General features: G+C 45.1%; 1 protein-coding gene across 1 annotated transcript in view; it reads right to left on the minus strand.

The window, feature by feature from the left end:
- The window catches only part of LOC117456902 (sortilin-related receptor-like), a 146,572-nt gene that overhangs the window by 69,046 nt on the left and 61,463 nt on the right, over nt 1-16,063 (minus strand). The window contains 2 exon segments of the mRNA XM_034096765.1: nt 6,047-6,164; nt 7,075-7,279. Of these exon segments, the coding sequence (XP_033952656.1) occupies nt 6,047-6,164; nt 7,075-7,279 (323 nt within the window).

The following is a 16,063-nucleotide window of genomic DNA, read 5'->3' on the forward strand; positions in this document are numbered from 1 at the left end:
ATAGGACATTAACGATAAAACAGAATATTGTTGTTCTATTTTTAGACACATCTCGCGATCGACTGGGAATCTCCCCGATCGCGATCGACTGGTTGGGCACCCCTGGTCTACTGTAATAGCCTCACTTTTAATAGTTTGCAAAACATTAGCTAGCACTAGCGTTTTGAAGTTGCTAGCAGCTTATTGGGATGTTATGCTAGATAGACAGGCATTGTTTTGATATAATAAATTAAGCATTATTGTTAGTTAAGCACGTCAGCCTGCAGCCCCACTTCTTGTCTCTCTCTAACTCATAGCAGATGGCTGCACTAAAGAAAACGGCACGGAGAGGAAACCAGTTGTAAGATGTTTAAAAGTTCATTAAACATAATATGCTTAAATGCATTTCAAAGAAGTTGTGATGGAGTTTGTGTTATTCTACCTTTTGACACCAAGATTTTCGGATTTTACTGCAAATGTATATCGTTTCCAAATATCGGTTATCAGTCTCCTTGATTACTAATAATCGGTATCGGCCTTGAAAAAGCCATATCGGTCGATCCCTAGTCTGAACATGCTCATTTTCTACGGTAATGTGTCTGACCCTCCACCGATGCTGTATACAACGTTTGGTGTTGAAAAACTCAAAATTGAAGTGAATATTTCACTGTTTTGAAAATTATACTAATTAAATAAAAAGAAAAGTAGGCGGAGCTTAGGGTTCCAAGAGGATTATTTGTAGAGCGGGTCCACCCGGATATGTGTGCAAAATGTCAGGTCCTTTGGCGCTACTTTGTAAATGTATTCCGAAATGGGTTTTTCATAGGTGGCGCTAGCGAGCAAGTTGGACAATTTGAACCCATTGACTCCAGAATATTGTAGTTTTCACCAGTCCTGGCGTCCGTGCAAAATTATACAACTTTTGAAGTGTCCTAAAGGCCTCAAAAACAGGAAACACCAGCAGAAAAATAATAATAGCAAGAATTCCTCCAATAACAATAGGTTCCTCGCACTTCGCGCTATCGACAACCCCGGCTCATGCGGACATTGTGTCCGCTTCATCGTTAAGAGCCTCCGCTGACGGTTAGCACGACAAGCTAGCCTGTCGGAACAGGACCCCCCCATGTCCACGGACCCGCCGGCCGGCAGTCAAGACATGGGGGCGTCCGCCACAGAGAGTGAACCCCTCTCCGTGTCGGTCTGGGGCTCACTATCTGCTATGGCTTTAGAACCGGAATATCGCGCCCTGGCAGGCCGGGACCCGGTGACGGCAAGACATGCGGGGAACGGTTTCCCGCGCTCCACCAAGCTGGGGCTCCCGGTTAGACCTCACCATGGTCTCACCCGCGGAGGATGTCCTCAGGCTGGACTACGAGGAGGACGCCCTGGCGTTCCTCCTGTCCGAGTCGGATGAACAGGAAGAGGACACCTTCATGTCACCGGCTCAGGCTGAAAAGCCTGAGGCAAGTGCTGCTCTCCCGGGCGATAGCACACCAGCTTCTCCCGGTCTGAGCAGGGACCTGCAGGCCGTGTGTAAACGCGCTGCGGCCAGACTCAACGTCCCGTGGCCCGAAATGGCCAAGGAGACCTCCAGGTCCCGCTACGAGGGAAAACATCTTCCCCAAACAGCGGGGAAAAGGAGACAACTCCTTCCAGTCTTCCCGGAGATGTTGGATGAGGTGTCGGTCTCGTGGAGAGACTGGCCCTTCAGCAACAAGGTCCCAATCCAGGGTGCCTCCTCCCTAGACTGCGACGGAATGGAGAAGCTCGGCCTGCTCCGCATGCCGCCCATGGAACCGCTGGTAGCGGCTCACCTTCTACCAAAGGTGGGCCCGTCACCAAGCAGGAACCCCACGCTGCCAGCAAAGTCGGACCATTTTCAGTCAGCAATGACTGAAAAAAGTCCTACAAAGCTGCAGCGTTGTCCACCAGGGCCCTGAATGTGTCCTCGCTGCTAACCGCCTACCAAGCGGAGCTCTGCGAGGACCTGTCGGGTAAGCCGGGGGCAGCCACTCTGGACGAGATGGCAGCGGTCACGGACATTTGTCTCCGTGTCCAACGCTGCGCCGTCCAGGCAACGGGCAAGGTAATGGGGATCATGGTGGTGCAGGAAAGAGCGAGATGGCTCAACCTCACCACTCTCCCAGACCGGGAAAAGGAGGATGTGCTGGATATGCCCATCGTTCCCGAGGGAATTTTCGGCTCCGCTCTCGCCTCGATGCAAAGGAGGTGTGAGACGAAAAAGAGGGAGGACGAGGCACTCCACCTCTGCCTCCCTCGAAGGGTCCAGCCGCTGCTTTTGCAGCAGCAGTCCTCTGCCCAGGCTGCCTCAAACTCTGCTCGGTTTAAAGCACCGAAGACGCAGAGGCTGCAGCCCACCCCAAGTCCCCAGCCCAGGCTGGAGACAAGGGCAAGCTGGCCTAGAAATGTTCCTGTTCCGGCTGCAGCTCAGGCGCAGCCAACCCAGAATTTCGGCCAGCAGTTGAGGAAGAAGAAGCGAGCGGCGTGACAGCCCCTCCTTCTTCCCTCCGTGAATGTGTTCCCGCCGCCTCGAGAGAGGCCTAAACACCATCCTCAAGTCCACACAAACACATGTCACACATTGGTTGATCCTTCCGTCATAAAATATTTGCCGCTGACGCATCCAGGCTTCAGGCCGTGGGCGCAGCTCAAAATAATTTAAAGAAAATCAATAAAGCCAATAAACAGCCCGTCAATTGTTCCCCTTCTGAGAGCAGCTACGGCATCTCTCAAAAGGCGGATTACTGACGGGTCTGTGAAGGCACCACCGCCACGCGCATGCGCAATGCCGGTTGGGGCTTTAAGGGCACCGTCATGCGCATGCGCAGTGCCGGCTGGGGCTGTGAAGGCACCACCGCCACGCGCATGCGCAGTGTCGGTGGGTATTGTCGATAAGGGGTACCACTGTGTTCAGACACTAGAGGGCCCCATAACACAACAAATAGAGAGGAGGAGAGGAGGAGATGTGACATCCTCACTGGCTCTAAGGAGCACGCAGTGGAAGATGCTCACTTCATCTGCTTGGGTTTTCAAGACAGTAACACGGGGCTACAGACTCCAATTCGCTGTCACCCCTCCTCGTTTCTCGGGCATTCTGCACTCGCAGGCCCGAGTAGAGTCAGCCCTCATTTTGGAGAAAGAGATTTTCTCACTCCTAGAAAGGAGGGCTATATCTATTGTACCCGCCGAGCAGAGTCAGGACGGCTTCTATTCCAAGTACTTCCTCATTCCCAAACGGAGAGGGAACGGAATTCGGCCAATACTTGATTTAAGGGCTCTGAACAAATATCTTAACATATATAAGTTCAGAATGCTCACTCACACATCTCTGCTGCGGCTCGTGCGACAAGACGACTGGTTTACATCAGTCGACCTGAAAGATGCGTATTTTCACATCCCAGTATATTACCCACACAGGAAATATCTGAGATTCGCATTTCAGGGGATCTGTTATGAATACAGAGTACTCCCCTTTGGTCTGTCTCTCAGTCCAAGGGTGTTTGTACGGTGTACGGAAGCCGCGATATGCCCCGTTGAGACAACAGGGCATTCGCCTGGCGACCTACCTGGACGACTGGCTGCTTCTCGCACAGTCGGAGCAGGAGGCTGTTACGCAGACAAATGTCTTCGTAAAGCACCTGCTCAACCTGGGTTTCATGATTAAACACAGAGAAGAGCATGTTGTGCCCCGCGCAGACTATACTCTTCCTGGGTTTACGCCTGAACTCGGTGCCCTTTTCAGCTCGCTTGTCAGCGGAAAGAGTGAAAGCTTTCAGAGCTTGTCTCGCTCTTTTCCAGCTGCGCAAACATGTTCTCTTCAGATCATGCCTGCGATTGCTGGGGCTCATGGCGTCAGCCGTCCTGGTTGTACGACTGGGACGCTTACACATGAGGGAGTTTCAGCGCTGGGTGGCCGCCCTAAAACTAAACGGTTACTGTGAAACGCGTAATGGCACTGCGCCACTGGCTGCACCCGACTATTCTGGTAAAGAGGTGTGCCCATGGGTGCTGTCCTTTCACGGAAAGTGGTCACCCCGGCGCATGTCTGACAAGTTGGGGAGGTATTTATGAAGGTCGCCCGGTGAGGGGTCTCTGGAGCAGAGACCTCCAGCGGGCGCACATAAATTACCTGGAACTTTTAGCGGTGTTTCTCACCCTAAGACGCTTTCTGCCTTTCCTCAGGGGACATCACGTCCTCGTGAGGACAGACAATACGACCACAATATCGTATATTAACCGCCAAGGGGGTTTGCGTTCTCTCCAGTTACACACACTGGCGCGCAAACTTATCCTATGGAGCGGTAGACGTCTCATCTCTCTGAGAGCAACGCACGTACCGGGAGTGATGAACCTCGGGGCAGATCTGCTGTCCAGAGGTTCACCACATTATGCAGACTGGACTCTACATCCAAGGATTGTGAGCCAGCTGTGGGTGCGTTACGGCAGAGCCGCGGTGGATCTGTTTGCATCGAAGGACAACGCTCAGTGCCAGCTGTTCTTTTCGATGCGGGATCTAAATGCACCGTTAGGCGTGGATGCACTCGCGCACGATTGGCCCCCGGGCCTTCTGTACGCTTTTCCACCCCTGGCTCTGATACCTCCAACTCTGGCCAGAGTGAGAGAGCAACGCCACACACTTATTCTGATAGCTCCACACTGGCCAGCTATGTACTGGCTAGCGGAGATATATCAGCTGCTGTGCGGGCAGCCATGGCGATCTTTCACCCACACCCAGAGCGCTTGGCTCTATGGGCCTGGCCCGTGAGCGGTACCACAATCGGGGGTGCTTTGTCATAATGACCAAGCCCCCTCTGTCCTGGGCTATCCCTTACAAGGGCAAGCCTGTTACTAAGCAACGGCTCTCCCACTGTTTTGTGGAAGCAATTGCTGTGGGGCCCGTACGAGTCAGAGCTCGCAGGCACCCTCGGGTTCGCGAGTTCTCTTGACTCAGGGTCTGGCTACATCCTGGGCTCTGTCCAGGATGTCTCCCATCCAAGACATTGGTGCAAGCGGCGAGCTGGTCCTCGCCGCTCATTTGTCATATGTTTACAAAAAACAATATATATGTTAAGACTTTTCTCGTTCTTAATATAGACTATATTTAGGGTAGATATGTGTTGACCTTACTTTAAAATAGCAGATCTCTGTGACCGGATATAGTTTGGCTTAGACCCCGGCCCCACGAGGGGCCTCATACAGAAAAATGCAAATGCAAAAAGTAGTACGTATGTAGTACATATGCCAGGCCTGTAAGTGGCGCTGCTGCCGCCACAAAATACACCAAAAGCAGCGAAGAAGACCCTGGAGCATGGTTGTCATGGTCGCCCTTCTGTTTATTCTCCCCCCCCCCCCCCCACAGAGCGGAGCAAGGCAACGAAACTTCAAATAAGAAGCAGCATTTTATGGCACGCTATGCATGGGGCCGCCTTGAGGGGGTTTCCCGACATGTTGTTTCAGTAAATTAAAGGGTGTTTCATGTTGTCGTTGCTGTGGACCTTCTTAATACCTTGGAAAATGCTGTTTAATACTTTGTAATACTTTTTAATAGCCTTAATTTTCGCTAAATTTATTTATCAACTTTTAATACTTTTTAAGACCCCACGGACACCCTGCTAGTGAGTTTGAGTTGAGTTACTTGAAAAACTAAAGTGAAACTTGATTGAATTGCAGGGTCTGATTATTAAATGTCCTTGTTTATTTGTGAGATGCAGTGGCACAAAGAAAATGCCTACTTTGTTTGGTAGTACAATAGGTACAAAAACACTGGTTTTCTTGTTCCAGTCTGTTACTGTCACTTTGTTTTTGACACTTTAAAATACTGCTATCCTACTAAAATGCTGTACAAATCAGATTTATTATGTAATAAAGAAACATTTTCCGAGTAAAAAAAAAAAAGATATTGAATTTTTTTTTTAAAATGTATTATTCAATATCGCGATAAATACCGTACCGTGGACTTGTTATCGCGATATTATCTTACCGTGAGTTTTTGGTATCGTTACATCCCTAGATTTAAGTGTGGGTTAACACTCAAATGTAGTCCCACCTGTGGCCATGATGAGTCCCGGTGCAGAGTCCTTGGATAAAATGGGCATCCTCCTCAGCTGGATGTTAAACAGCTGGCTCCAGCGCTGGGCCAGGTGCAGGGAGCAACCTTTACCGAGCTGTGGAGGAGGAGAGGAAGAAGATTGATGATTTGTTCCTTAGTCATTTTCTTCTCTTTGCTTTACCACCAAATGACATCATGAGAGTACTAGACAGAGAAAGTGAGTGCTCGAAATCGACAGTAAGTTTAGGAAGGTGAACTTTCAATTTATTTGGCTGATACTAATATTTGATATGAATATTGATAAAGAATACCAATTGTTTTGAGGTTTGACATTGCAATGTTAGAAAAAAACAAAAACAAATTAAATCCTACTTTTCAGATACTTTTATTACCAACTAAGGGCTTTTTTATAGATAAATGAATTAAATGGCGTAAGAACTTAAGGATCCATGGTAACTGAGTATAATAGAGGTTTGACCGTATTCATCACACCATAATCAGTTTGTGAAACTGAAATGCTGCTTAAAGGATCTGTCATCTTGTCAATATACTTTCCATTGACAATAATAATTATAATAAATTGCAATTCAGAGTAAAGAATGGGAATAAGGCTACCAGCAGACTTAATAAACTACGGAGTGTGTGAAGGTGTAAATGTAGAAATAGGATGTAGAAAATAAAAAAGAGGCTGTACAATATCATTTATGATTATTAATGCGATTTTTTTTTTTGCTTTTATAAGAGAATATGCATCATGTAAGCACAATCTAAAATAAATAACATAGCTCTTAAATGTGGTTGTAAACATACACAGGCTGCATTAACAGCCAATAGTTCACCACCGGCAATTGTTTTACATAGAGAACAAATTGTTTAACGAAGTTGCAATGAATGAAATAAGCAAAACCAATTGAGATACAGTGAACCTGTTTCTGGGACACTGGGACTATTGCCTACTTAGCACCGATTGGTCTGTTTCACATGAGCCAATTTCTGATGTTGGCTTAAATCTTAAATAGGTGTACCTGGCATTCCACAGTGCCTCCCAGGCTGTCAGCAGTAGGGGGCTGGAGCAGCTCCCACGTCCCCCCCTTGTCGAAAGTGATGACTGATCGCATGTTGTCCTCGTTGAGCGAGCCGTTGAGCGAGCCGTTGATGAGCGTGGCGATGAAGACTCCTCGCAGCCCGTCCACGCGGTGCAGGTCTGCAAAGGGCTCGTTGGCAAAGTACCTGAAACACAGGGGCAGAGGGGTCAGAGGGGGACAGTTGATGAAGTCGTCTTTAATGTCCTACAGTTGTTGATATAACTGCAGACAAGGAAGAAGGAATAAACCACTTGTAATAAATTCCCATAAAATACATTTTTATGTATTTTTCTTTCATTTTAAGTATATAGTGTGTTACTGTTTTGGAAGAGCCTGAGACTTAAAAGAGGCTTTGCTGTACTGTGTTATATAGGTTTTTGTGCATGTAAAGGGTATGCAAAGGCAACAAGTTCCTTCCAGGGGGAGTTTCTCTCTCACACACCCCCCCCCCCCCATGCCTGAAAGGCCTCCATTGGACTCCTTTGTTTACTTCCGTAACATAATGACATCATATCCATTGGCTGGAGCTCCAACACATTGTACGTGATAGGCTAAGGGGCGGGACATTCCTGACGCATCTCTAAGCGGTTGACCAATCGCAAACAGAGCCGACCAACTAACCAATCAGGGCAGACTGGGCTCTGGTTTCAGACAGAGGGTGAAAAGAGGTGCTGCAGCACAGGCAGTATGAGAAAAATAAAGGGCTTTTTGAACATTAAAGCATGGAGACATGTCACAGAGGAACAAAATACAAATATGAACCTAAACATTTACAGAATTTGTCCTCTTAAAGATTTTAATTGACAACAACTAGGCTTTAGCTTTTTTGAATAAGACAATACACTCATTGAATTTTTTTTATGAATCTAGTATTTTTAAGTTGCCCCATACATGTCCCTTTCACTTGGCTCACTAACACTAGAGGGTAAACGCAAGTAGACATAGTGCATCTGTATTATAGAGCTGTAGAGGTAACTTAACACAACGCAGAGAGAGGTAAACAGGAAGCTTCAACATCATTACCCAGAAATGATGTAAGAGAGCTGCAAACACACACTTTCACCCACAGGATGCTGTAGGATTAGATGAACAGAAGGTACACTTCATTTCATTATCAGAAGACAGTGTCAGATGCAAAGGGAGAATCAACATTGGGAGGCAAACACCTGAGCCTGCACTGTGACCGCCTCTGACAAAACAACACAGGAGCTTCCTGATGTGATTATAGAGGAGCAGAAAAACAATGAGAGGTCAGACAGAGTTGTGGAGTCAGATCAATAGATTCCCTTTTATTAGATAAAGAGGAATTACTCGTTGTTGTTTACAAAGACTCACTGTTCTCAGACCTTTGTAGGGAGAAACTAGACGTTTCACTGTCAGTGTCTAAGGTTGCTATGGGAACTACTCTATTACTAGAAAACCTGCAGACTGTGCTTAATATTTACCGGACGTAAACACCGGGCTCATTTGTATGCGTCTGTACAAAAGGCTTGAGCGTGTGATCCAATTCTTAAACAAAGTCAAAATGCGTAAAAACATTATATTCATAGAACTAAATAAATATAACGCATGACATTTCATCTTTACCAAGGAGCTAGTTTAACAAAACCACCCAGACTAATGATTTCTCTGGAGATTTCAAATGTATCACACGCTTTCATCAGCAGAAGACATTTGCTCAGTTGTCATGAAAATGTATTTGCTGGCTGAGTTACTGACAGTCCATTTTGATCTGATGGGAAACGAGTCCATTATAGTCTCTCTCAAAATTCTTGCAACCAGAGTCCAGTCTGCTCTGATTGGTTAGCTGCTCAACCTTGTTTTGATTGTCAACCACTTAGAGATGTCCCACCCCTTAGCCTTTCATATACAATGTGTTACAGTGCTAGCCAATAGAAGTGCAAGTATTACATAGTGATGTCATTATGTTAGGGAAATTAACAACGGAGGCGTTTCAGGCAAGGGGAGGGAGAGTGTGTGGGAGAAAACTCCCTCTGGAGGGAACACAGGGATTTTAACTTTTGCAGAGCATTTACATGCACCAAAACCTGATTAACACACTATAGGAAGTGACCAATAATACTATATACCAGGGGTGTCAAACTCAATTTAATCGCGGATTCACGGGCCACATCAGCATTATGGCTGCACTCAAAGGGCCGGTTGTAACTTTAAGACTATATAAAATACATATATAAATATATAAAATAATGTATTATATATTACATTATTGCCTCTGCATTGGATTATTATTGGATAGGGTAATTACTTCATAATTAACTATGTCTGAAAGCAGAAGTATGGGGCAAATAATTGCAAGTCTCTTCAGTGTGCATGTCACAAAATGATTTAAAAAGAAAAGCCAAATTCTGGAAAACAAGTCACAATCAAAAAACAGAAGTGACATTTTTTTTAAAAGGAAGTCACATTTACAAAAAAAGTAACATTTAAAAAAGAAGGAGTCAAATTCTAAGAAAAAAGGCATATTTCTAAGAAAAAAAGTCAAATTCTGAGAAAAAAAGTCTAATTTGTGGGACATGTAGTTTATGGGCAACGTGCTTCTGTAAATCATCATGTAACCGTATAATAAACATATAATATTCTTTGCAAGCTCTTGTGGGGCCACATAAAATGAAGTCACGGGCCAGATTTGGCCCCCGGGCCTTGAGTTTGACACCCCTGCTATATACTTTTTAATGAAAGCTATGCGTGTTGATTCAAAAGCTCTCAATATGGTTCCCACAGACTAGTTCCCTAAACCATATTGAGAAACAAGGAACTGGAAGCCTCCCAGATATTGCTGTGCGACATGGAGACATTTTAATATTGAGATGTCTTTGACCAAATTCCTTATACCAATATTGCGCCAATGATTTAAAGGTGACATGTCATGCTTTTCCGGTTATTGCCCGTCCCCTTGTGTGTTATGAAGGTTTTTATGCATGTAAACGGTCTGCAGAGTCAAAACCCTCAAAGTACACCATGTAGGGAGTAAAACTCTAAAACAGAAAATACCTCCCCAAAACGCCTCGTTGGAGATACGTCACTGACCATTTGATTCTTCCGGGTACATCATGATGTCATGTCGTCCCCGGAACGAAATGGACCAATCCGTGGAGCCGTTACGTTACGTCCGCGGAGCCGTTACGTTAAGCCCCCGCTGATTGGTCCAAATTGACCAATCCACGGACTTCCTCACACACTCAGTGCAGGCAGCTCTGCTGATTTCTTCTCCCTGGCTGCAGGCTGATAACAGACAGTTGGGATCGTGGCGAAATTCTCTCTGCAGACCCATTCCCACAGTGTTTATCAACCTTTTTCTTACTCAATATCAAGCCACACCTATTGTTTTTACTTCGGCTGTGACTTTGTGTGTGCTCAGGGTGAGTTTGGCTGTGTATCGCTAAACAAGGAAATCACACCTCCACGGAGCTTAGCGAGATTCACAACGTCCCGACTGGTCCCGACCAATCGGAGCACACTGGGCTCACAGGGAGGGGGGGGCAAGAGCTGCAACGAGCCGTTTAGTGGAGAGAGTGAATACACATACTTTACAGAGATGCTGTATGCGAAACCAATGTGAGTTTGGAAAATTGCACAGTATAAATCTATTCTAGTAGACCTCAACAATGGAATTATGATCAGTGGAAATGGCCATGACATGTGACCTTGATTTAAGGGTGACTATCGCGTGCTTTTTAAAAAAAAGATCTCTCTCTCTCAGGTGTGTGCTGTTCAGCCGCAATATGTAATTAAAACTTTCCAAGCCAATGAAAATAATTGCTTTGGGATTGCTTCTGACAGCCCTTGTGTCCAACTTGGGTTGCCCTCGTAAAATCAATCTGCGCACTGTTGATAAATCGGCCCTACCCTTGCTCAGACAACCAGAAAGAGCTTGGTGTAAATCTGCTGCTCTTTGCCTTGAAAGGGAGACCATACTTCTGATGCCACCCTGTGAAGCCAGCAGCTGTGGGCAGACCCAGGAGATTAGGAGGATTATATATCACATCTGGCCTGGGAATAATTCAGGATCAAAGAGAGCTGGGGAAAATAGCTATGGACAAGAAGTTGGCTGATAAAGTGTCCCTGACAAAGGTTTTTCTTCTATGTGTGCTTTGTTCTCACTTTACTTTTGTCTTCAAACCAGACCAACAGGTTTATTGCATCCATCAGCCTCATATTTATTGCACTTGTTATCCCTAGTTTCCACCGGTCAGTCTGCGCCGCGTTACGGCTGCGCCGCGGTTTTGGTCCAACCTCCTCTAGCGTTATAACCAACCGGGCGCGTTTCAGAAGCATTTCAGAAGCGGAGCATTAGTTTGTGTGTGTGAAAATATATATATATATTTAAATATGCTATATATGCTCTGAACGTTCCACTTCCTCCCTGCCCGACATTACTTTACGGCTGCGTCGCGTAAAAAATAGGATTCATCCTAATTTTAGCGGAGCCCTGCGCCAAGACGCTTCTGGGACGCTTCTGAGCCGTAACGCGCCGCGTGTGGTGGAATAGCACCCATTGACTAGAGTGGCCGCGATGTTTGCGAACGCCACGGCGCAGCCGTAATGCGACACAGACGGACCCGGTGGAAACTGGGGGTTACCCCTAGATTCCACTGCGGCGTGTTACGGCTGCGCCGCGGTTTTGGTCCGGCCTCTGCCGGCGTCATACCCTACCGGGCGCGTTTCAGAAGCATTTCAGAAGTGGAGCGTCTTGCCTGCCGGCTCGCAGTTTTTGTTGATTTGGGCATATTTCCTGGACAGGCTACTTTGTTTGTAATATCCCAGTTATAAACGACATGAATCAAAGATGTGTTGCTGTATGTTAGTGGTAAAAAAAATGCATTCATCATCAGAATTATTCTATATATATAATTTACACAGTGCCTGTAAACCGGAGGAGAACGCTGGCATTTCTCCTCCTACTTGAAAGACTACGGAGGGATAGGGTTTGCAAAATTAGTTTGTGTGTGTGTATATTAAGGGTGTAACGGTACACATACCCGTACCGAATAATTGGTACACGTGTGTACCGAAGTGTACCGAACGAATATAACGTTAAACGTACAAAATTGAGAACGTGAACAACTTCTTGGAAGTAATCTCAGGTGCTGCGTCGCAGCATTCAGAGTAATTTGCTCACATTGTGTTCAACGCGTCAAAGAGCGAGCAAATCATTTCATTGGACGAGAGGCATACTATGAGAGCTGGTCACAGGGATGCTTTCAAATGTAGTCAGTAATTTGAGGAACTGTCGAAATGGCGAACGCAGATAAAGTTGAGCTGAAAATCCTCCAGCATCATTGAAGTCTCCGGTTTGGGAACATTTTGGTTTCGCAGTTACGTACAAGGATGACGGACAAAGACAGGTGGACCGAACCAAAGCTGTTTGTCGGCATTGTTCAACTAAAATTGGTTACGCGGCTGGCAATACATCAAACTTGTACACTCATTTGAAAAGGTATCACCCGAACGTGAATATCACCGGTACCAAGAGACTGAAGTGCAAACCCAACTCCAACTAGCATTTAAGCCTCCACCACTCGCAAAAAGTTCAGACCGAGCCAAAGCTATTACAAACCAGTGGCAGAGCTGGGGGGTGGCTGGGAGTGGCCACGGCCACACCCCAGCTGAATCCTGGCCACCCTATTGGCCACCCCAAACACCCTCACCACGGGGGTCCAAACTATTTTAGAACATGTAAGTAAATGTAAGCAACCTTTCATCATTCATCAAGAATTAACATTAATAGGACGTTATATTGATAATGTACTCACTAAACTTACAATTCATTTAACTTAGTTAAAAAGTTAATCATCCAAAGCCTCTGTACACCCCCTTCTATTTACATGTAATGGTTTGGTCCTGCCTCCAAACGCGGTGCAGCACCGCCTGCACTTTCTAGCAGAGTGAGAGCATGTTAGGAGCAGGGATGCTAGTACTTACGTGTGTAGCATGTCTCAACGACTCACAAAGTCAGGCTTTCAAAAGAGAAAAGAAAGGAGAGAAAGACAAGAGAGAGGGACTAAAGGGTGACAGTATGTATTGTAAATAATAATTGTTATGTTTTTTTGCTGACATTAAGTACTGTTAATATCTATACAGGTTTTTAATGTCACTCCTTTTTCAGCTGACATTTAGTAAATGCAGGTACATTTTTAGCAGCTATTCATACTAAATCAGTTGTCCCTCCCCCTGGTGCCAGGACCAACAGATCCATCTCTAGGCTCAGCAGCCCTGTCCCCCCATAAGTGTTATATTTTCACAGCTCAGTGTCAGTAAATATTGTGCAGTTAGTATTGGACTACAAGATAGATGCAAGCCTGTACAGAGTTATCTAAAGCATAAATGAGGCATGTGGCGCAGTGGATAGAGCCTTAGTGTTGGGATCAGGGGGTCACAGCAGGTTCAAACCCCACTGCAGTCAGCATGTCATTGTGTCCCTGGGACACTTCACCCAAAAATTGCTCTTGTGGGATTGTCCACAGTATTGAGTATGTTAGTCGCTTTCGATAAAAGCGTCTAACAAGTGACATGTAATGTAAAAAATGAGCCGGTTGGGTTCTGGAGGTGTGGGTACAGCAATTGTGCTTGGTTGGCGTGGCCTGGGCCTGGTGGTGGGGCCCAATGTGATATATTTTCACGGGGCCCACAATTCCTGGCGTGTATGGCCAGAGGGCAGGACCTATAACACATTTACTACCCAATAGCATTGTGAGGCTGAACAAAAGGACCTTTTGACTATGTAAATGTAGTCTTTTAAAAAAACAAAAACATTTACTGGGGGCCTTACCGGGTTAAGGGCTATTGTTTATTGTTATTTACTTTAAGATGTTTATTCTTAACCTATCATTTAATTTAAAAACTCTTATTTAAATGATGTGTGTGTGTCTCTGTATTCCTGATGATACACTGAGAGAATGAGCTCATAGGGCTGCTGATCACCTAAACAGTATGTGTATTGCATTCAGTGTTGGGACTAACGCGTTACAAACTAACGCGTTACTGTAACGCAACTACTTTTTGCGGTAACTAATAACGTTACTAGTTACCTATTCCCATTCAGTAACGCCGTTATAGTTACTGTGATTTAAATGGGTGCGTTACTGCGTTACATTATGTGATGGAACTGAACCGAATCTCCCTGCGGATGTAATTTACAGGCGAATACAGCGATGTCCTCTCACAGTAGCCTACCATGGAAAAGTGAAAGTGACCAGAGAGGAGTGATGATTGGTTAGCGGGGTAACATTTCAGGGTAAGCCAATCAGAGACAGAGTTGGGCGGGTCTTGCCTTATGGGGAAAATACACAGACTCACAAACACTTGCTAACACAGTAAACACAGACACGGCAACGCCCACGCCCACCACCAGCACACGCACACACAATGGCAGATGCAAGTATCAGCGAGAGCAGCAGCAGCGCTGCACAGCACATATCTTTTGTGTTTTATTGTTCCACTACATTTCATAATGATAATTGCTACAATGATGGGGAGTTGTCTTTTCTCTTACTGTGCCACAGAACAACACAAAAACTTGTATTTTTATTGTTATTATTTTTAAAGTAAAGTAACTTGTTACTAGTTACTTTTATAATTTAGTAACTAATAAGGTAACTGGTTACTTTTTTGAGAGCAGTAACTATAACTATTACTAGTTACTTTTTTAAAGTAAGTTGCCCAACACTGATTGCATTACATTTGTATAATGTAAGCTTCGTTGATACGTGCGGGAATACGAAAAAAATAGTTAGATATACTGAATGTTATTTGATGTATTTCACCACTTAATCCCAAATAATGTAGAGGTGTGTTTTAGGTGCCTTAAATAACCACTTATTTTCTAGTGAGATGTATTGATATGTTCATATAATAGTGATTTCAATGCCACCCCAAAATGATCCATCCTCCATCCTGGCCACCCCACTGAAAATGTCCTGGCTCCGCCACTGTTACAAACGCCAAATATCCTTATGTTGCCATGTTAGCAAAGCGCTACCTGGCTGTATCTGCTACTACCTCTGTCCCTAGCGCGACGGTGTTCTCCACAGCAGGAGACATTGTTAGTGCCAGCTGATCTGCCCTTTCGGCAAGCAATGTGGACAAGTTCATCTTTCTTTAAAAAAACATGAAAATACAATGACAAGCAAGTCATAATGTCAAACTGGCTGCTTAGGTACTAGTACAGTACAGTTCAAATACAGATTATTTCAGTTAATCGAAAAGATGCACCTTAATGTTCATTTTATTATATTTTGTATTTATTTGAGTGAATAATCACAGTTTAATAATAATTAAAAACCCAAAACTAATAGTTTATGTTTTGTGAGTACTAGTACAGTAAAGTTCAAATACAGATTATTTAAGTTCATCGAAATGCTGCACCTTAATGTTTATTTTATTATATTTTGTATTTATTTGAGTGAATACATTATTCACAGTTTAATAATAATAAAAAAAAAAAATGTTATGTTTTGTGATAATTTTTCTGCTGTACCGAAAACGTACCGAACCGAACCGTGACCTAAAAACCGAGGTACGTACCGAACCGAAATGTTTGTGAACCATTACACCCCTAGTGTATATATATATATATATGCTATATATGCTCTGAACGTTCCACTTCCTGCCTGCCCGACATTACCTTACGGCTGCGTCGGGTCGAAAAATAGACTTCAATCCTATTTTCAGTGTAGCCCAGCGGCGAGACGTTTCTGGGACGCTTCTGAGCCGTAATGCGGCGCATCTGGTGGAATAGCACCCATTGACTAGAGTGGCCGTGATCCTTGCGGACGCCGCGGCGCGGCCGTAACGCGCCGCAGACGGACCCGGTGGAATCTAGGGGTTAGACTTTTCTTTAGTGGCCTATATTTGTGACATGAGCGGAAAAAGCTCAGCATTGACATTTAATTCCTGTGGAGAGATC

Source organism: Pseudochaenichthys georgianus, chromosome 13 (genome assembly GCF_902827115.2).
Source record: "Pseudochaenichthys georgianus chromosome 13, fPseGeo1.2, whole genome shotgun sequence".
NCBI lineage: Eukaryota > Metazoa > Chordata > Actinopteri > Perciformes > Channichthyidae > Pseudochaenichthys > Pseudochaenichthys georgianus.